Genomic DNA, 25,687 nt, shown 5'->3' with positions numbered 1-25,687 from the left:
GAATAAAAACTCTTATCAGACCTTGTGACACAGGCTATTATCGTCTGATCAGATTTATTAAAAGTAAAAATTGAACAATTACAGATAGACAGTGCAGCAAATGTAATTTGTTTGCAGAACGTTTTACTTGCACCACATCCGGTACAAAGTCATACATGACACAGCACTTTGTTACCTCTGAATAATACTGAACTCTAATAATACTGAATCTGGACCAGTATCTGTATCTGAAACTTATGAGAGGTTTAGTCTACCCTCCACAGAGTCTTGGGATGTTCATCCCCATCTCAACGGACCCATTCGAAGTGATGACCTGGGAGAAGGCTATTGCACTTACACTGAGACCTGTTGTCTGTATTTTCCTCCCTAACTCTGGGCACTAAGGTCAATTGTGGTTGCTGCCGATTGAACTTCAAAGGGTACGAGGGCCCTCTCCCCTTAGAAACCTGTCTCAACCTCTCAAACCCCATTTGATTCTTTTAAAAATGACCTGCAGGTAAAGAAAATCAACTTAGGGAGTTTCACATGAGCAAATAGAGCTGTCACTCACAGCAGGGTTCAGAGTTAGATGGCTGGGCTCCAGCTAAAAGCTGACAATCTGCTACTTTCAGCATAATAATAACGATGCAGGTAGCTGTCAGGAAATGCTTCTTGTAAGGAGTCAAAACCAACAACTTTCCAGTTGCAAATGTCAACATACTTAAGCATCCCTTGTCTCATTGCAGCAGTCTAACCAGGTCATCTATTAAGAGCAATGCACTGGTTTAATGAGAGCATAGCTCTCAAACTGTTTCTTTTAGAGACGGTCTATTTTAACCCTGAAATTACTGTGAAGAAGACAGAAGAAAATTCATTTTGTCCCATTTGCCTGGGGAATTTCTCAGATTGTCCATTAAAAATGTGTTTTACACTGTTGAATTTGTTGATGAATTGGCTAATAACATCATCTCTAAACCACAGTCTCGGGTTGGTCTTTGTGAATCTGGTACTGATGGGGGTGGATTCACTTTGGTGACTTCATACAGTTCTAGTGACAGGGTGTCCCACAAAAAGCATGGACAGGCAAGAGCTTGAAATAATGTACAAGTGAGCCATGTTCAGCTTTTTGTAGTTGCCTATTGGAAGGTGTGTGAGAGCAGTTCATGGTGGCTCCTCCTGTACCATGTGGGAACTCGGACACTTCCGGTGTCCCTGACGACTACGGGTGCGGGAAGTGTATCCGCCTCCAGCTCCTGACGGACCGCGTTGCGGAATTGGAGCTGAGGGTGGATTCACTCTGGAGCATCCACGATGCTGAGAATGACATGAGTAGCACGTGTAGTGAGTTGGTCTTACTGCAGGTGCAATGTCCACAGCCAGATAGGGAATGGAAGACCAGCAGGAAGAGCAGTGCAAGGAAGGTAGTGCAGGGGTCCCCTGCGGTCATCCCCCTGCAAAACAGATAAACTGCTTTGAGTGCTGTTGAGGGGGATGACTCATCAGGGAAGGGCAGCAGCAGCCAAGTTCATGGCACCGTGGCTGGCTCTGCTGCACAGGAGGGCAGGAAAAAGAGTGGGAGAGCGATAGTGATAGGGGATTCAATTGTAAGGGGAATAGATTGGCATTTCTGCGGCCGCAACCGAGACTCCAGGATGGTATGTTGCCTCCCTGGTGCAAGGGTCAAGGATGTCTCGGAGCGGGTGCAGGACATTCTGAAAAGGGAGGGTGAACAGCCAATTGTCGTGGTGCACATTGGTACCAACGATATAGGTTTAAAAAAAAGGGATGAGGTCCTATGAGACAAATTTAAGGAGCTAGGAGCTAAATTTTAAAAGTAGGACCTCAAAAGTAGTAATCTCGGGATTGCTACCAGTGCCACGTGCTAGTCAGAGTAGGAATCGCAGGATAGCTCAGATGAATACGTGGCTTGAGCAGTGGTGCAGCAGGGAGGGATTCAAATTCCTGGGGCATTGGAACCGGTTCTGGGAGAGGTGGGACCAGTACAAACTGGACGGTCTGCACCGAGGCAGGACTCGAACCAATGTCCTAAGGGGGAGTGTTTGCTAGTGCTGTTGGGGAGGAGTTAAACTAATATGACAGGGGGATGGGAACCAATGCAGGGAGACAGAGGGAAACAAAATGGAGACAGAAGCAAAAGACAGAAAGGAGATGAGTAAAAGTGGAGGGCAGAGAAACCCAAGACAAAAAACAAAAAGGGCCACTGTACAGCAAAATTCTAAAGGGTCAGAGTGTAATAAAAAGCCTGAAAGCTCGGTGCCTCAATGCGAGGAGTATTCGGAATCCAGGAGAGGGCTCTGAGCTAGTTTAGAGTGGGTGAGAGCTCAGATGAACAGGACCCCAAGAAAGAATGCAAAAGGCAGGAGGCAACAGAGCAGAGTAGCACTGGGGTAAGTGTAAACCACAAGGTGATAGGAAGGGACAATATGTATAAAATATAAAGGGGCTGCAGGAGGGGTCAAAACTAAAAATCATGGTTTAAAAGCTAGTATTAAAACACTCTACCTCAACGCACGCAGCATTCGAAATAAAGTAAATGAGTTGACGGCACAAATCATTACAAATGGGTATGATTTGGTGGCCATTACAAAAACATGGTTGCAGGGTGGCCAAGACTGGGAATTAAACATACAGGGGTATCTGACAATTCGGAAAGATAGACAAGAAGGGAAAGGAGGTGGGGTAGCTCTGTTAATAAAGGATGATATCAGGGCAGTTGTGAGAGACGATATTGGCTCTAATGAACAAAATGTTGAATCATTGTGGGTGGAGATTAGAGATAGTAAGGGGAAAAAGTCACTGGTGGGCGTAGTTTATAGGCCCCCAAATAATAACTTCACGGTGGGGCGGACAATAATCAAGGGGATAATGGAGGCATGTGAAAAAGGAATGGCAGTAATCATGGGGGATTTTAACCTACATTTCGATTGGCCAAATCAAATCGCACGAGGTAGCCTTGAGGAGGAAATCATAGAATGCATACGGGATTGTTTCTTAGAACAGTATGTTACAGAACCTACAAGGGAGCAAGCTATCTTAGATCTGGTCCTGTGTAATGAGACAGGAATAATAAACGATCTCCTGGTAAAAGATCCTCTCGGAATGAGTGATCACAGTATGGTTGAATTTGTAATACAGATTGAGGGTGAGGAAATAGTGTCTCAAACGAGCGTACTATGCTTAAACAAAGGGGACTACAGTGGGATGAGGGCAGAGTTGGCTAAAGTAGACTGAGAACACAGACTAAACAGTGGCACAATTGAGGAACAGTGGAGGACTTTTAAGGAGCTCTTTCATAGTGCTCAACAAAAATATATTGCAGTGAAAAAGAAGGGCGGTAAGAGAAGGGCTAACCAGCCGTGGATAACCAAGGAAATAAAGGAGAGTATCAAATTAAAAACCAATGCGTATAAGGTGGCCAAGGTTAGTGGGAAACTAGAAGATTGGGAAAATTTTAAACGACAGCAAAGAATGACTAAGAAAGCAATAAAGAAAGGAAAGATAGATTACGAAAGTAAACTTGCGCAAAACATAAAAACAGATAGTAAAAGCTTTTACTGATATATAAAACGGAAAAGAGTGACTAAAGTAAATGTTGGTCCCTTAGAAGATGAGAGGGGGATTTAATAATGGGAAATGTGGAAATGGCTGAGACCTTAAACAATTATTTTGCTTCGGTCTTCACAGTGGAAGACACAAAAACCATGCCAGAAATTGCTGGTCACAGGAATGTGGGAAGGGAGGACCTTGATATAATCACTTTCACTAAGGGGGTAGTGCTGGACAGGCTAATGGAACTCAAGGTAGACAAGTCCCCTGGTCCTGATGAAATGCATCCCAGGGTATTAAAAGAGATGGCGGAAGTTATAGCAGATGCATTCGTTATAATCTACCAAAATTCTCTGGACTCTAGGGAGGTACCAGCGGATTGGAAAGCAGCTAATGTAACGCCTCTGTTTAAAAAAAAAAAGGAGCAGACAAAAGGCAGGTAACTATAGGCCGATTAGTTTAACATCTGTAGTGGGGAAAATGCTTCAAGCTATCATTAAGGAAGAAATAGCGGGACATCTAGATAGGAATAGTGCAATCAAGCAGACACAACATGGATTCATGAAGGGGAAATCATGTTTAACTCATTTACTGGAATTCTTTGAGGATATAACGAGCATGGTGGATAGAGGTATACCGATGGATGTGGTGTATTTAGATTTCCAAAAGGCATTCGATAAGGTGCCACACAAAAGGTTACTGCAGAAGATAAAGGTACGCGGAGTCAGAGGAAATGTATTGGCTGGCTAACAGAAAGCAGAGAGTCGGGATAAATGGGTCCTTTTCGGGTTGGAAATCGGTGATTAGTGGTGTGCCACAGGGATCGGTGCTGGGACCACAGCTGTTTACAATATACATAGATGACCTGGAAGAGGGGACAGAGTGTAGAGTAACAAAATTTGCAGATGACACAAAGATTAGTGGGAAAGCGGGTTGTGTAGAGGACACAGAGAGGCTGCAAAGAGATTTAGATAGGTTAAGCGAATGGGCTAAGGTTTGGCAGATGGAATACAATGTCGGAAAATGTGAGGTCATCCACCTTGGGAAAAAAAAACAGTAAAAGGGAATATTGTTTGAATGGGGAGAAAATACAACATGCTGCGGTGCAGAGGGACCTTAGGGTCCTTGTGCATGAATCCCAAAAAGTTAGTTTGCAGGTGCAGCAGGTAATCAGGAAGGCGAATGGAATGTTGGCCATCATTGCGAGAGGGATGGAGTACAAAAGCAGGGAGATCCTGCTGCAACTGTACAGGGTATTGGTGAGGCCGCACCTGGAGTACTGTGTGCAGTTTTGGTCACCTTACTTAAGGAAGGATATACTAGGGGTTACAGAGACGATTCACTAGGCTGATACCGGAGATGAGGGGTTACCTTATGATGATAGATTGAGTAGACTGGGTCTTTACTCGTTGGAGTTCAGAAGGATGAGGGGTGATCTTATAGAAACATTTAAAATAATGAAAGGGATAGACAAGATTGAGGCAGAGAGATTGTTTCCACTGGTCGGGGAGACTAGAACTAGGGGGCACAGCTTCAAAATACGGGGGAGCCAATTTAAAACCAAGTTGAAAAGGAAATTCCTCTGCCAGAGTGTTGTGAATCTATGGAATTCTCTGTCCAAGGAAGCAGTTGAGGCTAGCTCATTGAATGTATTCAAATCACAGATAGATAGTTTTTTAACCAATAAGGGAATTAAGGGTTATGGGGAGCGGGCGGGTAATTGGAGCTGAGTCCACGGCCAGATCAGCCATGATCTTGTTGAATGGCGGAGCAGGCTCGAGGGGCTAGATGGCCTACTCCTGTTCCTAATTCTTATGTTCTTATTATGTTCTGCAGCATCTCCTGCTGCTCTCTGCTTCGGGCTTCACCATGTTGATCACCCTTTCCCTTTTGCTATCTGGCAAATTATGATCTGCAAACCCGTGACCAAACTACTCCTTGGCAGAGCTGGGTTGGTGCAGGAGTACGGCACACCATCTTAATGTGTTCTCTTACATAGTGTCTGTTTTTGACCATTTGTTATATAAGTATTTTGGTAAAATATGTAACATGGAGGTTCCACTGAAAGCTGAGTGAATCTAGTCAGCAGTTGAGTTACACGGACCAGGATGAATCCAGGTTCAACCTCTGCCCTTGGTGGTACTCGATGCGGGAAGAGAATACAAATTGGTTAAGGTACCTGGCTCTGATAGCGGTCTGCAAACCCCTGCTGGTATATGGATGTGTGTAGACTGAGCACCGGATTTCAACTTCGGCTGTCGTGCCCCTATGGTTAACGCACACCAGGACTCCACTGTGCTCACACATTACAAATGGTCGAGGTGCCAACAAGCCCTTGGTGCCTGTCGAACTGTATCACAGCATGGGGTCTTCACTTTCTCACCTTTGGGACAGGAGGAGAGAAAAATTGGGAGAGAGATTTGTGATTTAAAATAGCATGACCTTCTGTTGGTTTAGTCCCTGTGTGGAGGGGTATATAACAGATATAACTTATTAAAGGTGTGTTTTATTTAAGATAATTCAGTTGCATGTTCAACATCTATGCTTTAAAATTTTTACAGCCATCTATTACCCTGAACTTAACCGGTCACACCTGCTGAAGGCTTCCTGGATAAAGACAGGTACGTTTCTCGGGCCCATGCTGTCTACACACCAGCAATCACCCCAAAAGATTTAGTGCTGTGGGGTTTGAGGATTTGCTTGACTAGGCATGATGAGCATAAGAATCTGCCTTATCCACTTCATTGTTGGTGTAACATTCCAAGTGCTCTGGCCACTCAAAGCACCAACATGTAATGTTCCATACCAGAGCAGCTATGTGTTTGTATTTGAATGCATACCTTTGTTTTTCTGCCTTTTCTTCTGAAGAAGTTAATTCTTTGATGGAGTTTGCTTCCACGGGACCAGCTAACTTGCACAAGTAGCCATTGCTCATGTGTCATCCCTGACTGTGAGCATGGGGAGGCAGTTCATTGCAACTGAGTTTGATCCTGTCCTTGAAAGAAAGACTTGCATTTAATTTTCCTTGCGCGGCCCATTCAAAATACCATGCGTGAATTTTCTAATTAAAAGCCTGGAGCGCAGCTTAAAGTGAACGTTGCTTGAATTTATATAGCACCTTTCACGACTTTGGACATCCCAAAGTGCGTGACAACCAATGAAGTACTTTTGAAGTGTAGTCACTGTTGTAATGTGGGAAAACAGCATCCACACACTAGCACTTACAGCAAGGGTTCCGTATAGTTATCAGGGGTGGTAACTGCGGTCCATATTGTCCTCCTTACTCAGAGTACTTGTAATATCCCAATCAGATCAGCGAACTCAACAGAGACCGGATCAAACCTTGGACCCTAACTGGTCTGTGCAGCTCAGCTGTTCATTGGATAAACCTTATGAGCTATGGGGAGAGCAATGCACTCCTATTTGTTGGAGTAAAAAAAAATGTAATTTCACATAAAATTCTGAAGCTGAGTAACAAGTAACAAGCTGAGTACTGAGTTATTATCAGTAAAAATTTAAAATGCACCGCAGTCTATCAGCATCTGTGAAGAGAAAGGGCAGGCTAGTGTCACAGGTTGATCTTTGTCAGAACGTTGCCCACAATTGGAATGACAAACTTATATTTTCTCTCTCGAAATATTTATAGACCTTCTATGTATCTCCAGCACTCTTAATTTTATTATATTCTTGATATCGACATCACTTTGGTAGTTCTGTATTTTTCTTGAAGGAAAAAAAACATGTTTTTAAAAAATAAAGTTAAAATAATGTGTTGAGCAACCTTACTGTCATGAAAAGTGACCATGATCGCAGAGATGGATATGTCTGTGGCAGAAACCATCTTCCAAACAACAGAAGTGTTTACTGCCTGGTGCCCATCAAACTGCACAAAATAAAAAATGATTGAAAAGAGAAGGGAAGTTGTTGTTCATGTGATTCACACATTTCTGACATGGACATTGCCTACAGTTTGAGCATGTGCATGCAGTGACCCATCCCCATGGGGAACTGGAGAGAACTGAGAAACGGTCAAACCCTGGAGGGAGTACAGAGAAGTACCATGAGGCTGATCGCCATAGAAACATAGAAAATAGGAGCAGTAGTAGGGCATTTGGCCCTTCGAGCCTGCACTGCCATTCAATATGATCATGGCTGATCCTCTGTCTCAACACCATATTCCTGCTTTTTCCCCATACCCCTTGATGCCTTTTGTTTCTAAAAATCTATCTATCTCCCTCTTAAATATATTCAGTGACTTGGCCTCCACAGCCTTCTGTGGTAGAGAATTCCACAGGTTCAACACCCTCTGAGTGCTACCCTCGGTCCTAAGTTTCCTACCCCGTATCCTGAGACTGTGACCCCTTGTTCTAGACTTCCCAGCCAGGGGAAACATCCTCCCCGCATCCAGCCTGTCCAACCCATTCAATATTTTATACGTTTCAATGAGATGCCCTCTCATTCTTCTAAACTCTAGTGAAGCCTAGTCGACCCAATCTCTCCTCATACGACAGTCCTGCCATCCCAGGAATCAATCTGGTGAACCTTCGCTGCACTCCCTCTATGGCAAGTATATCCTTTCTTGGGTAAGGAGACCAAAACGGCATACAATACTCCAGGTGCGGTATACTGTAGTAAGACATCCTTGCTCCTGTACTCAAATCCTCTTGCAATGAAGGCCAACGTATATTTGCCTTCCTAACTGCTTGCTGCACCTGCATGTTTGCTTTCAATGACTGGTGTACAAGGACACCCAGGTCCCTCTGTACATCGACACTTACCAAACCATCACCATTTAAATAATACTTTGTCCTTATGTTTTTTCTACCAAAGTGGATAACCACATTTATCCACATTATACTGCATCTGCCATGTGTTTGCCCACTCACTCAACCTATCTAAATCGCCTTGCAGCGTCTTTGCATCCTCCTCATAACTCACAATCCCACTTAGTTTTATGTTGTCAGCAAACTTGGAAATATTATATTTGGTTCCCTCATCCAAATCATTTTTATATACTGCCCGCCACCCCGAAAAAGACCCGTTTATTCCTACTCTCTATTTTTTGTTAGTTAACCAATTTTCAATCCATGCCAATACATTACCCCCAATCCTATATGCTTTAACTTTGCACACTAACCTCTTATGTGGGATTTTATCAAAGGCCTTCTGAAAATCCAAATGCACTACATCCACTGGTTCTCCCTTCTCTATTCTATCAGTTACATCCTGAAAAAACTCCAGTAGGTTTGTCAAACATGATTTTCCTTTCATAAATCCATGTTGACTTTGTTTAATCCCATTGATATTATCTAAGTATGCCGTTATCACATCCTTTATAATAGATCCAGCATTTTCCCCAGCACTGATATCAGGCTAACCGATCTGTAGTTCCCCGTTTTCTCTCTCCCTCCTTTTTTAAATAGTGGAGTTACATTTGCCACCCTCCAATCTGCAGGAACTTTTTCATAATCTATAGAATTTTGGAAGATGACAACCAATGCATTTACTATTTCCATGGCTACCTCTTTTAGTACTCTGGCCCTGGGGATTTATTGTCCTTCAGTCCCATTAGTTTCTCCAGCACTATTTTCTTACTAATAATCATTTCCTTTAATTCCTCTTGCTCACTAGACCCTTGGTTCCCTAGCATTTCTGGGACATTATTTGTGTTCTCTTCTGTGATGACAGAACCGAAGTATTTATTTAATTGTCCTGCCATTTCATTGTTCCCCATTACAAATTCTCCCATTTCTGTCTGTAAAGGAGCTACATTTGTCTTCACTAATCTTTTTCTTTTTACGTACTTGTAGAAACTTTTGCAGTTGGTTTTTATGTTCCTTGCAAGTTTACTCTCATACTCTATTTTTCCCCTCTTAATCAATCTCTTGGTCCTTTTTTGCTGAATTCTAAACTGCTCCCAATCCTCAGGCTTGCTACTTTTCCTGGCAACTTTGAATAACTCCTCTTTGGATCTAATACTATCCTTAATTTCTTTTGTTAGCCATGGTTGGGGCACTTTTCCTTTTATATTTTTACACCAGAAAGGAATATATAACTGTTGCAATTCATGCATTCGTTCCTTAAATATTAGCCATCGTCATACCTTTTTAATGAATCTTCCCAATTCATCATAGCCAATTAATTCTCATACCTTCGTAGTTTCCTTTGTTTGGATTTAGGACCCTAGTTTCAGATTGGACTACTTCACTTTCCATCTTAATAAAGAATTCAATCATGTTATGGTCACTCTTCCCTAAAGGACCCCACACAACAAGACTCTTAATTAACCCCTTCTCATCCAGCATTGGGGGATTGAGTTGTGAGTGAAGATTAGAGAAAAGGGAGCTCTTTACCCTTTAAAGGAGGAGATTGAGAGTTGATCTTACAAAGTATATATCGGAAATGGCATAGGACAGATACAGCAACTACAACACTACTTCAGTGTAATAATTTGCTATCAGGAGAGGAAAGGTGCGCAAGAAAGGGGACAGAACTGATTTCAGGAAGAATTTCTGCACACACTGATCAATCTGCACTTGGAGTGGTGTCTCAGGTATGGTTATAGAAAACCTTAAGCAAGACAGCTGGACATTGCAATTGATAGGAAATGCTGTAGGCTTTGCTTTCTGGATGTTGAGCTTCCTCATCACATCTGCATAATGCTGCATCTGCATCTGCATATGTCGCAACAATCTGGTCAAATTCCATTTCATTCTATGAATAGTAGCTTTTTAATTCAAGTATGTAACGGTAGCTGTGGTTTCTCTGCTCAGTGCTTTTAGGTGTGCGCGACAACCACATACAAGACAAAACCTTTCAAGCTGAACTCGAGCGAAAACTAGCCCAGCTTATTGGTGAAGCAATTGGGTCCGCAAAGCGTTGGAGGCGGGCCAGCACCTTGGGGAATAACACTGTCCAGGTAGGCCGTGTCTTCCAGATGCCAATGATACTCTGCAGTTGTTTGATTTCCTCATCCCGCAGGTTTCCACAGCTCAGAAGAAGGCCAAGTAGGTCTGTACCAGCTAGTATCGTCTGTTCTGATCTACAGAAAGTAACACAAGGTATTGGATACAGTAAGAATGGGTGGGCCTGTGCACAAGATGTTGAATGTTGAGAAGAAATGATCAGCCATGATCTAATTGAATGGTGGAACAGACTTGAGGGGCTGAGTAGCCTCCGTTTCCATGTTGGTAGAGTTCTATCCCAATGCATGTATTATTGACTTGACTTAGCAAACTGTATCTCATTGCATTAAAAACTCTGCTGTACTAACTTGGATTACTGGTTGTAAATTTTGATGGCATTCAGTGCACCTCTTGGTTAAAATTTCAGCCCATCGTAATTTGAAACTGAAACTCTGGTGTCTGTTTAATCAGTTTTTAAATAATGTTTTATTTGACTATATGTGATTTTCTGTAGGATAGTGAACACCATTCTGATTACCATTCAATCATGGACTATTACTGCACAGAAACAGGCATTTGGCCTATCGGGTTTTTGTCAATAAGAGCCACCTCGTCTGATCTCAATCTCCAGTTTGCTTCTCTTCCCGGACGGAATCGCTTAATTCCGGACTAGTTCAATAACTGTTAAGAAAGAGAGTTGAGATATTCACATCTGTTTCATTCACCTGGGGTTAGAGAAGAAAGTTCAGAGATCATGGGTTGGGCAGTGTGGAAGGAGCAGCCTTGAGTGAGCACCATTATCTTTTGTTGATCCAGCATTCCTTGGGGGGAGGGGGGGCGGTGGAAATTGCCCCCTTCTTTAAGGCCCGTTACCGCCTCTAATGGGACGGTAAGGCTTTCCGCCCAGGGACAGGCAGCGGGGCTGACCCATCCGGAATTGCCCCCGGGCCGGGTGCGGCAGAAATGGGTTTCCGCCGCGCCCTTGTTTCCGCCCCACCCGGCGTACTGACCCCTTACCGCCCGGCGGCGACCCCTTTTCTGCATTGCGGGATATATTGCCCCACAGGAGAGCGGCCGCCGACAGTTAGTGCCCCTGACTGCTTCACGCAGCGGAACACTGCCAGTGGCTGGGTGGTGCGGCTGCCATTTGGCTTTAATTGTCGGCCGACCCTTCTTCGGTAACGGGCCGCTGGCCCGGCCGATCCACTCCCTGGTGGCCCAGTGGACTCCACGTTGCCCTTGCAGCATCCCTCCCCTTTAAGTGACATGGTGAACACTGCCCCGCACCCGATGCAAACCTGCCCCAAAGTGCTAGGAGCGGTGTCAGAATTAAAGAGCCGAATTTCTGGCTCTTCCCTCTGAGTGCATGGGCAATAAATTTCCTGATAATTCACATTGCCCTCCCCAGTTTCCCACTGAGGGCAGTTTTGACCCCAAATATCAGGTTTCTGTTCTACGTGAAAATTAATGGCAGTAATAATTGAGGAAAAAAAACTACCAGCATTCCAACTCTACTAGCGACAGTTTGGGAATTCTGCTTCACCCAATGTCAAAAGGATCACGAGCAAGGTAACCTTCTACTTTGCCCCTAAAAGAGATATCCTGTATGTTGTTATTAGCTTTTTTAAAAATCCTCAGTTCAGCCACTTTTTGCCTGCAATTTTCTCTCCTCATTTCAAAATTGGGGCCAGTCCCTTGGACACCCCATACTGCACCCAAGTGGCCATTTTCCATGAATGAACCCAGACAGCAAGTGTCAGCAAGCTGTAACAAGTAGCAGGGATCAGGAGTGAAAACTCTGACTGACTATTCCTACCTCCACCCCCACCCCCGCCTTGCACTAACCCACGGCATTGAGGCCAATTGTTATGCATTAATTGGTTAACTCGGCACGGACCGCAACAAACAACATGAGACTTTCTTATCTGTGTGGCTTAGTGCAACACAGTGCGTTAGGATCCTTTATTGAAATTATTGTTTCACTGTACATGTAATGAATGAACTCAGTGGTTTAATTGTGATTTATTTTCATCCAGAAGTGGTATCCATGATAATTGGGAGATCACATCACTGCATCAACAACAGCAGCAACTACTTACACTTAATGTAGAGAAATGTCCCAGAGCATTTCATAAGAACATAAGAAATAGAAGCAGGAATAGGCCATTTGGCCACTCGAGCCTGCTCAATAAGATCATGGCTGATCTTCTACCTCACCTCCAATTTCCTGCACAATCCCCATATCCCTTGATTCCCTTAATATCCAAAAAATCTATCTATCTGTGTCTTGAATATACTCAACGACTGAGTCTCCACAGCTCTCTGGGATAGAGATTTTCAAAGATTCACAACCCTCTGAGTGAAGACATTTCTCCTCATCTCAGTCCTAAATGGCCGACCCCTTATTCTGAGACTGTGACCCCTGGTTCTAGACTCCCCAGCCAGGGGAAACATCCTCCTTGCATCTACCCTGTCAAGCCCTGTAATAATTTTGTATGTTTCAATGAGATCACCTCTCATTCTTCTAAACTCTAGACAAAATAGACCTAGTCTACTCAATCTCTCCTTATAGGACAATCCCCTCCCCATCCCAGGAATCCGTCTAGTGAACCTTTGTTGTAAATATATCCTTCCTTAGGTAAGGAGACCAAAACTGTACAAAATACTCCAGATGTGGTCTCCCCAGAGCCCTATAAATTGCAGTAAGATATCTTTACTCCTATACTCAATTTCCCTTGTAATAAAGGCCAACATACCATTTGCTTTCTTAATTGCTTGCTGTACCTGCATGTTAGCTTTGTGATTCGTGTACAAGGACACCCAGGTCCCTCTGAACACCAACATATCCCAATCACACACCATTTTAAAAAAAAATTCTGCTTTTCTATTTTTCCTACAAAATGGGAATAACTTCACATTTCTCCACATGCCATGTTCTTGCCCATTCACTTAGCCTGTCGATATCCCCTTGAAGCCTCTTTGCATTCTCTTCACAACTCACATTCTCACTTAGCTTTGTATCATCAGTAAATTTGGATACATTACATTTGGTTTCCTCATCCAAATCATTGATATAGATTGTGAATAGCTGATCCTTGCGGTACCTCACTAGTTACAGCCTGCCAACTCGAAAATGACCCGTTTATTCCTACTATGTTTTCTGTCTGTTAACCAATCCTCAGTCCATGCTAGTATATTACCCCCAATCCCATGAGCACTAAGTTTGTTTAATAACCTCTTCTGTGGCACCTTATTGAATACCTTCTGAAAATCCAAATACACCACATCCACTAGTTCCCCCTGATTTATTCCACTTGTTACAACCTTTAAAAAAAACTCTTGAGATTTGTCAAATATAATTTCCCATTCATATTTAGCTACTCATTGCTGATTGCTCATCCACCTAACACTGAGACCAGTTCATTTTTGCATCACCTCTTGGTTCTGGATGCCTCCCCCTGTGTCTTGATTTCTGAGTGGGTTTTTTTGAGGCTGAAGAACCGTAGCTTAATATCCCTCAGATCAAATGACGTCAAAATTCTTGGCTTGCATTTCACTCTGGCATTTGTTTTATTATAATCCACTACTTCCTGCTGTTTATTCTTCATACAGTGGGTTATTAAATTATGTGCAGGAATTTCCATTGCTGTGGAGCTATGAGCCTTTTGAAAGTTGTGCTAAAGGCCTTACTTGTTTAAAAACTGCATGCAGTGTGAATTTTCCTCACTCATACTTGTTTCCCTTGTGCAGGTTTTTAATTGTCTCATAAATCAGTACTTTTTCTTTCTCTCCATTGGGTACCCTGCGTACCTCCGTGCACTTGATGGAGTAAAAGTAGTTGCCCTGGAAACAGTTACCTCTGAAAATCCATCTCCCCTTTTCTTCTGTGGAAGTGATTTTGAAGTTTAACCTTGAGATTTATGAGGTTGCTTTGTGCCTTGCAAACATGAGTATTTGTTTACCTTTTTCTCTCTCATGTCCATGGTTTGTTTATTGTATAAAACAACACTGAAATATCAGAAGTGGGGGCGAAAGCATTTTATTTTTGCGGTGCGGTACAGGGTTTCTGAGTCCCTCTCCTCGGCTTTGAAGATATCCCTCCAACATCTCTGAGCTCCTCTAAATCTGACTTCTTGACCACCCATGGCTTCAGTAGCCAAGGCTCTAAGCTCTGGAATTCCCTCCTGTAATGTATTTGCTTTGTGGGTTCTTTGCTTAAGAATTCATAGCAACACATTGCTATTAAGAACTAGTTGGTTTATCAGCAATAGGTTTAACAATCACACTATACATTACCAGTTCATCCACCAGGCTCACAACCACCTGCTACATTGTGGATTCCCCGAACCCAACTGGCTGGGGTTTTATTGAGTCTTGTGAGCATCACTTGACTGGCTAAGCTACTTCCAACTCAACGGCTCTACAAACCCGTGAGCATCCTCACGGGTGCATACATTACACCTCCTTAAACCTCTCCGTTTCTCTACCTCTCTTTTCTCCTTTAAGACGCTCCTTAAAACCTACTTCTTTGATCAAGTTTGCCCTAATATCTCCTCATGTGGCTCAATGTCAAATGTTGTTGATACCACTTCCGTGAAGCATCTTGGGATGGTTTACTATATAGGTGCTATATAAATACAAGTTGGTTGTTGTTTAATATGAGAATGACTGTCAGTGTCAGCTGTGGCTCAGTTGGTAGCACTCGCCTCTGAATCAGAAGGTTGTCGGTTCAAGTCCCGCTACAGAGACTTGAGTGCAAAACACTAGGCTCACACTCCAGTACAGTACAGTACTGTCGAAGGTACCGTCTTTTGGATGAAACGTTAAACCGCGACCCTGTCTGCCCCCTCAGGTGGACGTAAAAGACCCCATGGCACTATTTCGAAGAGGAGCAGGGGAGTTATCCCCAGTGTCCTGGCCAATATTTATCCCTCAATCAACATCACTAAATAAACAAATTATCTGGTCATTAACACATTGCTGTTTATGTGAGCTTGCTGGGCACAAATTTCCGACATTACAACAGTGACTACACTCCAAAAGTACTTAATTGGCTGTAAAGTGCTTTGGGATGGCCGGAGGTCGTGAAAGGCACTATATAAATGTAATGTTTTGATGGAAGAGACATCACTGGCCGCACTCCAAGCAGCCAGAGACCTTTTGCCTCTGATGCAGCAAAATCAGTGAAACCATCCTGCAGCCCACCACGGTGTCAGTGACATCCCATTCAAACCTCTCCTTTGTGACACTGAGTGCCTGACAGCCTGACAACCCTATGGCCTGATTATTTCCTTGCTCCCCTTTCCGTACCATCTGTGTGCCAAACAGAAGCAGCTGATTGATCTAGTTTATAACATTTATTTGCAACCGACCTTGTTATTTTTTTTAAGTGGAACACAGGGATCTACAGGACTGGGAGGGACTATTGTGATCTGTTAGGCCAGTTCAAAAAATACTCTACACCATATTACCTCTTGCACCCCTCGGTTGCTTTCTCTGCCAGATATCGATGCATTTCCACATGATTCTGCCAATGCTATTCACCCCTCATTCAGTCTGTTGCATGTATTCACCGGCTTCTGTGTAAATTAGCTACATCTGAATTCCCTCTTCCGAGCTTGAGTATGTGCCTCCTAATCATAGAGTTTGATCATGGATAATTAGGGTTCAACCTTTTATATAACCCTTAGGGTTATGAATGTTTCTGTAATATCTCTTGATCTGCCTTTCCTTCTAGTTTTGCAGCCTCAACTCACCATTTCGGTGCTGAAACCCAGGTATCAGTTTAATGGGACCTATTAATATGATATCCATTGATTCTTTAAAAAAAATTAATGTGTTTGACCTAATTGGTGGGAATGCCTATGAAATCTTTGAGGGAAGTGGATATAGAGATGTAACTGAACCTGGCATTGAAAGGGAATTGAATTCTCTGTGAAGATAGTTATGGGTGGAGCTACGGAATACCAAAGGGCAGAAAACGCTGGTGGGAGTTGTGTACAGACCACCAAACAGTAGTAGTAAAGTTGGGGACAGCATCAAACAAGAAATAAGGGATGTGTGCAATAAAGGTACAGCAGTTATCATGTGCGACTTTACTTTACATATCGATTGGGCTAACCAAACTGGTAGCAATGCGGTGGAGGAGGATTTCCTGGAGTGTATTAGGCATGGTTTTCTTGACCAATATGTCGAGGAACCAGCTAGAAGGCTGGCCATCCTAGACTGGGTGATGTGTAATGAGAAGGGACTAATTAGCAATCTTGTTGTGCGAGGCCCCTTGGGAAAGAGTGACCATAATATGATGGAATTCTTTATTAAGATGGAGAGTGACACAGTTAATTCAGAAACTAGGATCCTGAACTTAAGGAAAGGTAACTTCGATGGTATGAGGTATGAATTGGCCAGAATAGACTGGCAAATGATACTTAAAGGGTTGACGGTGGATAGGCAATGGCAAACACTTACAGATCACATGGATAAACTTCAACAATTGTACATCCCTATCTGGAGTAAAAATAAAACAGGGAAGGTGGCTCAACCGTGGCTAATAAGGGAAATTAAGGATAGTGTTAGATCCAAGGAAGAGGCATATAAATTGGCCAAAAAAAGCAGCAAACCTGAGGACTGGGAGAAATTTATAATTCAGCAGAGGACGACAAAGGGTTTGATTAGGAGGAGGAAAATAGAATACGAGAGGAAGCTTGCCGGGAACATAAAAACTGACTGCAAAAGCTTCTATAGATATGTGACGAGAAAAAGATTAGTGAAGACAAACGTAGGTCCCTTGCAGTCGAACTCAGGTGAATTTATAATGGGGAACAAAGAAATGGCAGACCAATTGAACAAATACTTTGGTTCTGTCTTCACGAAGGAAGACACAAATAACCTTCCAGATGTACTAGGGGACCGAGGATCCAGAGAGAAGGAGGAACTGAAGGATATCCTTATTAGGCGGGAAATTGTGTTGGGGAAATTGATGGGATTGAAGGCCGATAAATCTCCGGGCCTGATTGTCTGCATCCCAGAGTACTTAAGGAAGTGGCCCTAGAAATAGTGGATGCATTGGTGATCATTTTCCAACAGTCTGTCAACTCGGGATCAGTTCCTATGGACTGGAGGGTAGCTAATGTAACACCACTTTTTAAAAAAGGAGGGAGAGAGAAAACGAGTTATTATAGATCGGTTAGCCTGACATCAGTAGTGGGGAAAATGTTGGAATCAATTATTAAGGATGAAATAGCAGTGCATTTGGAAAGCAATGACAGGATCGGTCCATGTCAGCATGGATTTATGAAGGGGAAATCATGCTTGACAAATCTTCTGGAATTTTTTGAGGATGTAACTATTAGAGTGGACAAGGGAAAACCAGTGGATGTGGTGTATTTGGACTTTCAAAAGGCCTTTGACAAGGTCCCACAAAAGAGATTGGTGTGCAAAATCAAAGCACATTGTATTGGGGGTAATGTACTGGCGTGGATAGAGAATTGGTTGGCAGACAGGAAGCAGAGAGTGGGGATAAACGGGTCCTTTTCGGAATGGGAGGCAGTGACTGGTGGAGTGCCACAGGGCTCAGTGCTGGAACCCCAGCTCTTTACAATATACACTAATGATTTGGATGAAGGAATTGAAAGTAATATCTCCAAATTTGCAGATGTCACTAAACTAGGTGGCGGTGTGAGCTGTGAGGAGGATGCTAAGAGGCTGCAGGGTGATTTGGACAGGTTAGGTGAGTGGGAAAATGCATGGCAGATGCAGTATAATGTGGATAAATGTGAGGTTATCCACTTTGGAGGCAATAACACAAAGGCAGACTATTATCTGAATGGCGGCAGATTAGGAAAAGGGGAGGTGCAACGAGACCTGGGTGTCATGGTTCATCAGTCATTGAAAGTTGGCATGCAGGTACAGCAGGCGGTGAAGAAGGCAAATGGTATGTTGGCCTTCATAGCAAGGGGATTTGAGTATAGGAGCAGGGAGGTCTTACTGCAATCGTACAGGGCCTTGGTGAGGCCTCACCTGGAATATTGTGTTCAGTTTTGGTCTCCTAATCTGAGGAAGGACGTTTTTGCTATTGAGGAAGTGCAGCGAAGGTTCACCAGACTGATTCCCGGGATGGCTGGACTGTCATATGAGGAGAGACTGGATCAACTGGAGTTTAGAAGGATGAGAGGGGATCTCAGAAACGTATAAGATTCTGACGGGACGGGACAGGTTAGATACGGGAAGAATGTTCCCGATGTTGGGGAAGTCCAGAACCAGGGGACACAATCTTAGGATAAGGGGTAGGCCATTTAGGACTGAGATCAGGAGAAGCTTTATCACTCAGAGAGTTGTTAACCTGTGGAATTCCCTGCCGCAGAGAGTTGTTGATGCCAGTTCATTGGACATATTCAAGAGGGAGTTAGATGTGGCCCTTACGGCTAAAGGGATCGAGGGGTATGGAGAGAAAGCAGGAAAGGGGTGCTAAGGTGAATGATCATCCCTGATCTTATTGAATGGTGGTGCAGGCGCGAAGGGCCGAATGGCCTACTCCTGCACCTATTTTCTATGTTTCTATCTACTCTGGGTGCTTTAGTGTCTGTTATTAGCTCTCTCTCGCTGCCACTCTCCTTTATTCCTCCGCAGTCAGATCTTAGATTAATTTATTAACATTCGCTGTGGCGGGGAGGAAGCAGTTTTCTCCCTTCCCCTTTTCATTGACTTGTTGCTTGGGCACCAGCAACCTCCTGGTATCCTGCCGAAGCAGCCATTCTCACTGTGTGGCTTGAGACACTGACTGGCATCACAATTGAACCTGGTCCAGTCATCACCCAATAGCAACACATGCACACTTCCTGGCAAGAGTCACTGGATAGGTATGGGAGCACCAACTCATTTTTTTCCAGATCCCTAACCCGAGGACATTGAGGCTTAAGCCCAGCTGAGAAACAATGGCCCGAAAATTGCGGATGGAGACTTCCTGTGGGCGGACACCTCCGACCAAAATTTTTTAAAGAAAATACCTGGTGGTCCCGGAGGAATGTAGACTTGAGCTCCGAGGCTTAAATACGCAGTCCATGTCTTCCAGGAGCGTATGCGTAACCTGGGATCACATGGGCCTGGATCACCAATCACAATGTAATATTCACATTCATAGTAAATTGCCAATTTCATGGACTTTGTAAATGGTCGCTGGATTTTCCTGCTCCATTTTACCTGGCATCTCTTGGGAATGGCATTGTGTGGAAGTATAAATGGAGGTGGAAGAGTAGCTTTGGTAGAACAATATATTGCTGCTGCAACAAATAAGTCAGCACCCGGACATGCATATTGTTGGCATTTGGAAGCAATACCCTTTAGGGAAGTGATTGTTGAAGGGGAGGGTGTATTTCTGATTGGAAATAATTCACTCCCATGTGGTCTTCATTTTATATTCCTCAACCCCTTCTGTAGAAATTAAAACATGTCAATGTGAGACCAAACATCTCAAACATCACCAAACAAATGTGAGATCAAAGGGGAATTCCTCCACTGGCAGATACGACTGGCCCATTGGTGAGCAGTTTTTGTTGTGGAAACCATTAATAATTCTGGCAGGGTTGAGTAGAGAGCCACAGAACAGTGGGATCATGAATTAAAAGTGCAAAATAACCTTTCAAATGTCATGGTTTTAATCAATTTTGTTAGATGCAGGAAACAACACACCTTCAGACATATTCTGTAAAGTGGACCGAAAGAAGTAAATAATTTGCTTTTATATGTTGCCTCAAATTGCTTTACAACAAATTAAGTACTCTTGAAGTGTAGTCACTGCTGTAATGTGGGCAAATGCGACAGCCAATTTGCCCACAGCAAAGATCCACAACCAGCAAATTAATGAATAATCGGTTAATCTGTTTTGAAGGGATTGGTTAAGGGAGAACTGTTCACCACAACACTGCCTGCTCTTTGAATAGTTTTTATGTCTACCTAAGCAAACATAAGGGGCCTCGGGTTAATATGATCGGCATTTCTGACCTTAATTTGCTTCAATACTACACTTGCCACATGTGCTCAAGTCTTAGAGTGGAACTTGAACCCATGAACTTTTGACTCCGAGGCAAGAGTGCAACCAACTGTGTCAAGCTGACAGAATTACTTGTTACAGAGATTCTCCCACATGAATCTTTGATGAATCTTCCCGAAGCAACTTTCTATATAAAACTGTAGTTGGCCTATAGCACTAAACATGGGGAAATAATCTAACAGTAACTCATGCACTTTTCAGCAAGAATCACTGGATAGCTTTGTTCCCATCCATCATGAGGACTTGACATCTCAAACAATGCAACAGATGGTCTTCGCGTTACAGTTTAACAGTATAAAAAGTAGTAATTCTGAAGCTCTTCTGTTGATATCTTAAACTGTGACATTGAACCTCTGCCTGAGAATCATTGGTAGGTATTAGTTATAATCTAATATCTCCTTAAAAAAACCTTTTGGGGTCTGGGTAGTGTAGTGGATTAGACACTGGCCCTCACCTCAGGGAGCTGCTAACTGTAAAACCCTACATGACGAGAGTTTTGATAGTCACTAGCCAGTTCTCAGTAGACATGGACCAAGAGTAGCTAACTGAATATTTAACTTCACTACACACACACGATGACTCATGATGTCTCAGTAAATGTGAATATCACTCGGCTCCCCTCCAGCTCACAGTCTGAAAATCTACAGACATGTCCAGCAGAACAGGAAACGGCCCATAAAAGTACCATCTGTTTTTGATAGTCTGAGGGCTGGATTTCTAAATTAAAATGCTCAGTTAAAAGGAATTCAGTAAAGTCAGTAGTTATTTTGGGTATGTTTTTCCAGTAGTGTTGTGTTAATATGCTCAGGGACATCTTAGCCTAGAGATTTGTCCACATCAAAGTTTCCTTATATCTTTTATGTTATGGGATGGTTCCCCTGCAGTCTATTCTGCCCTGTTTACATTGTGAGGCAATGGGCACAAAGCCCACCTACGTGCAGCTGCTCAGAAGTCATGAGCATGACTTTAAAGCTCATTGGTCATTGGGGGAATTCGCCAACCTCATTTTGGACCACATCTTGGCACTCTGATCATCAAATCAGTCTGAAGTAGGGAACAGCACAGTGTGCTCCCTCTGGAACTCCTTTCCTACTGCTATCCCTCTGTTGCTCGATATTGGAGAGAGAGCTTATGAAAGGGAATTCACTCAGCTTTTACAACTGAACTTTACAGGAGAAAAGCTGCCTTTTAAATTCGCTTAGCCATAAGATGAGGCTGGGACAAGCAGATGCTGAACTGATGTGAAGCTGGTTCTGATGTGCTCTTTCTGTGTTGCTGAATCCTTGCGCCTGCCAGCATCCCCCACATTAGTTTGCTTGATCCTTTAGTCATAACATTTATCATGTACAGCCTTGTGTCTGTTGATTAGATTACAAGTCAGGAAATATCATCCCATTTTTGTAGAAAATGTTTCCCACATTTTATTGAATTTACATCTTTAAGTGCTGGTCGTAGCTTGAGACAAAATTGCCTCAATGCGACAAGAGTTCATATTTTACTTGTGAGATTATTGACCAGATTGAAGTTAATCAGAACTGGAAGTTCTCCAAGTGAGGGGAAAAATTCAAAATAACAGATTTCTGTTGTATATTTGTAGGGCCTCTAGTGTTTATTAAGATATGTATTCATGTAGTCAGTATTAGCTGGTATCTCGTTTGACAATCAGTACCTTTTGCTCTGAATGAGAGAATTCAAATGCTGAAATGTTGGACAAAATAATTAACAATTGGTTCCTGAGTTCTGCGATGTTTGTGACCAAAATATTATCAGCGATGGGGAGGAGGAAATACAATAGGAGGGGGAGGGCCCAAATCTCTGTGTCAAATTTAATTTCCTTTCTTCTTCTAATATTCTCTCCTTTTTCCCTCCTCTCCTAAAGGTGCTGTTCTTATAGGGATGCAGTCCAGTTAGTTACACAAGTTAACTCTTCTGAGTGGCCATTCTTCATGTCTAAGTCTACATAATCAAGTGTTGTCAGAATATTCCAGTGTGTGTGAGGGTCAGTTTATTGACTGAGCCACTAGGAGCCCCTGGTATAAGTTCTACGGTGGAATGGTGATTGCGTTTTGCACTAATTGTAATGGTAGAATAACACGGTAGAAAGCCAGTAATGTACTAGGTAATTGACTGACCAATAGTTGTGTGTATAGATATATATCGAAACATCCAGATGTTATGACAAATAAAGTAGAGTGCAGCTTGCTTGAGTATTATGATGCCTATTAACTGCATTTTTCATCATTTGTACTGATCAGTTCTGTGCATTCTGCCAGTGAGCAGCATTTATTGACCCAGTAAACTGCAAAAACACCCATGTACTACTGAGTCTCTTCTCCACCAGTACCCTTACCCCTCTTCTACCTCCCTGCTGGGCCTCTGGTTCCTCCCCCCCGCCACTCAGAGTACTGCTGGGCCACTTGTTCCACTCCTCTGGAGTACTGCTGGGTCTTTCTTATCCCCATGTACTGCGGGGCTTATCATTTCTCTCTCTCCAGTGTACTTTTTGTCCTCTCCTTTCTCCTCCCAGTGTACTGCTGGGCCTCTCGTTCCTCTACCAGTGCATTGCTTTGATCCTGGTCCTCTATGCATTCCATTTGTTGCTATCCGCCAAACCAGCTTATAGCTGTTGAAAGTCCCAGTGAATACTGTTCCACTCCGTTTTGGCAACACACATGTTTGAAATCAAGATTATTATGCAAACTGCACATAATTTCTGTTGATTTGCAGGTTGTGAATATCACAAAGATCACTGGTGATGGGAACCCAGCTAAGCTGATTTACTTTGTGGAGAAGCAGAATGGGGAACGCATCGGTGCAAATGAAGCTGCCAACCTCATCAACAAGGTGGATATACAGAGAGCGGCAATTGTTCTCGGCTATCGTATACAAGGTGCACTGGCACAACGTAAGTCTGCTTTTACTTCATCTTCTGAATGCCTGAAGGATAGGGAACTGGCTGTGTAGAAGGTGAGGAAGTGAATTGAATGCACTGATCCAGGCAAATTATTCCTATGCCGGGTTCAGAGATCATGACACTCAGTTTAAAAATTAGAAACTTCAGGCTCCTTGATCAATCATCTGAGCCATGCAGACCAGGCTTGACCCTTAGTCTTTTTGAGTTAGTGGGTCTCAGTCTGGGTGGTGATAAGATTTCCACAGATGGCCTTGGCATCCCTCAGTTAGGGATAAAAAAATATGTTGCGATTTCGCTGCTAATCTCTGCCGGGCCACCTCTGCTAGCAGTTTGTGTGTGTGTGGGAGTTAAGTGAGGCTCAGTTGTACTGTCCTTTGCTCTCGCTCGCTGTCGAGGCTCGCACATCAATGATGGAAAGCTACCCAAGGGCCGAAGGAAGCCGTACGCCAGCAAGAAACCTGTGTGTTAACACAAAAGGAGAGAACATTGGGGGGGTGGGGGTGAGGTATGTGCAAAGAGAACAAGTAAGAAGGAAAATCAGGTGGAATCTTACCATCCAGAAGGTCATCAATTACCAGTAAATTATGTTCAAGCAGACAATATAAATGGATTTGAGATCTTTTTTTAATATTGGGTTGTACGTGATGCTGGCAAGGCCACATTTATTGCCCATCACTAGTTGCTCTGCGAAGGTGGTGTTGATCTTCCCCTTGAACCACTGCAGTGGTGATGGTGCTCCCACAGTGATGTTAGGTAGGGAATTCCAGGATATTAATCCAGCTGCAGTGAAGGACTGGCGATATGTGCAAGTCAGGGCAGTGTATGATTTGGATTTGAATGTGTCTTTGGAGAAAGGAGAGATTAAATGGTGAGAATATGGGTAAGTTGGAATAAGACAAGCTTGTTAAGCCTAATGACCCCCTGTTTCTAAAAACTGTTGTGTTATTGTATTGTAAGTTAAAAGTCTTATTGTGGGAACTGTCATTAGTCAGCTCTGATGTCATTGGTCAGCTCTGATGTCATTGGTCAGCTCTGATGTCATTAGTCAGCTCTATCACTAATTCTGAAAACTCCAGAACACATTAAACTGTGTTATAAATTTCAAGTCCATGCTAAAACGGATGGCGCCCTAGCCTTTCATAGTGTTGGGCACATGGCCTTGCACATGCATCCGTGCCAGATGCTCCCATTGCCACTGTTCTCAATGGCAGGGACCCAAACAATGTCCGGAACTGAGCCTCAAGCTCTCTTTATTTGCAGGCAACCCAACCTCGAGCTGCCTCCAGTGCCTGGCGTCAGGGCCTCGGGCTGCCCCAGTCCTTGTTGACTGTTTCTGTAATTCAGTTTCTCTGTTGAGGGCACCTTGCAACTAATGCCACATTCCCTGAGACCTGCAAATATTGAGACACTCTTATGGGTTCCCCTGTTCTACTTGACACACAGCAAGATCCTGCAGGCTGCAAATGAAATGCATGACCAGTTTTAATAATCTTGGTTGTAGCAGGAATATTGACCAGGACACCGATAACTCCCTGCTCTTCAAATAAGTAGATGGGGCCTTAGTTTACTGTCTTTTTGAAAAGGCAGCATTTCCAGCAATGCTGTACTCCCTTAGTATTGCATTGAAATGTCAGCCTAGGTTAAAGAAACTCAACGACTGAGCTTCCACAGCCCTCTGGTGTAGAGAATTCCAAAGATTCACAACCCTCTGAGTGAAGACATTTCCCCTCAGCTTGGTCCTAAATAGCCAACCCTTTATTCTGAGTCTGACCCCTGGTTCTAGACTCCCCAGCCAGAGGCAACATCCTCCCTGCATCTACCCTGTCAAGCCCTGTAAGAATTTTGTATGTTTCAATGAGATCACCTCTCATTCTTCTAAACTCTAGACAATATAGGCCTAGTCTATTCAATCTCCCCTCATAGGACAATCCCCCCATCCCAGGAATCAGTCTGGTATGGCAAGTATGTCCTTCCTTGGGTAAGGAGACCAATACTCCAGGTGTGGTCTCAACAAGGCCCCAGATAATTGCAGTAAAATGTCTTTACTCTTTTATACTGAAATCCTCTTGTAATAAAGGCCAACATAAAGTTTGTTTTCTTAATTGCTTGCTGTACCTGCATGTTAACTTTCAGTGATTTGTGTACAAGGGCACCCAGGTCCCTCTTGAACACCAACATTTCCCAATCTTTTACCATTTTAAAAAATACTCTGTTTTTCTATTTTTCCTACCAAAGTGGATAACTTTATATTTCTCCACATTATATCCCATTTGC

At 43.3% G+C, this 25,687-nt stretch overlaps 1 protein-coding gene across 4 annotated transcripts in view; it reads left to right on the top strand.

The window, feature by feature from the left end:
* The window catches only part of LOC139280891 (UPF0606 protein KIAA1549), a 376,973-nt gene that overhangs the window by 249,592 nt on the left and 101,694 nt on the right, over positions 1-25,687 (top strand). For all 4 annotated transcript variants that reach the window (XR_011596786.1, XM_070900682.1, XM_070900681.1 and 1 more), the window contains exons 7-9: positions 6,108-6,167; positions 10,320-10,465; positions 23,227-23,404. Coding sequence is in view for 3 of the 4 variants with exons in the window: in XM_070900682.1 (XP_070756783.1) it covers positions 6,108-6,167; positions 10,320-10,465; positions 23,227-23,404 (384 nt within the window). In the remaining variant the exon portion in view is untranslated. The remainder of the gene's footprint in view (positions 1-6,107; positions 6,168-10,319; positions 10,466-23,226; positions 23,405-25,687) is intronic.

This window comes from Pristiophorus japonicus, chromosome 15 (assembly GCF_044704955.1).
Source record: "Pristiophorus japonicus isolate sPriJap1 chromosome 15, sPriJap1.hap1, whole genome shotgun sequence".
In the NCBI taxonomy this organism is placed as follows: domain Eukaryota; kingdom Metazoa; phylum Chordata; class Chondrichthyes; family Pristiophoridae; genus Pristiophorus; species Pristiophorus japonicus.
Note: the sequence above shows the minus strand (reverse complement) of the source record. Positions and strands in the feature narration are given on the sequence as shown.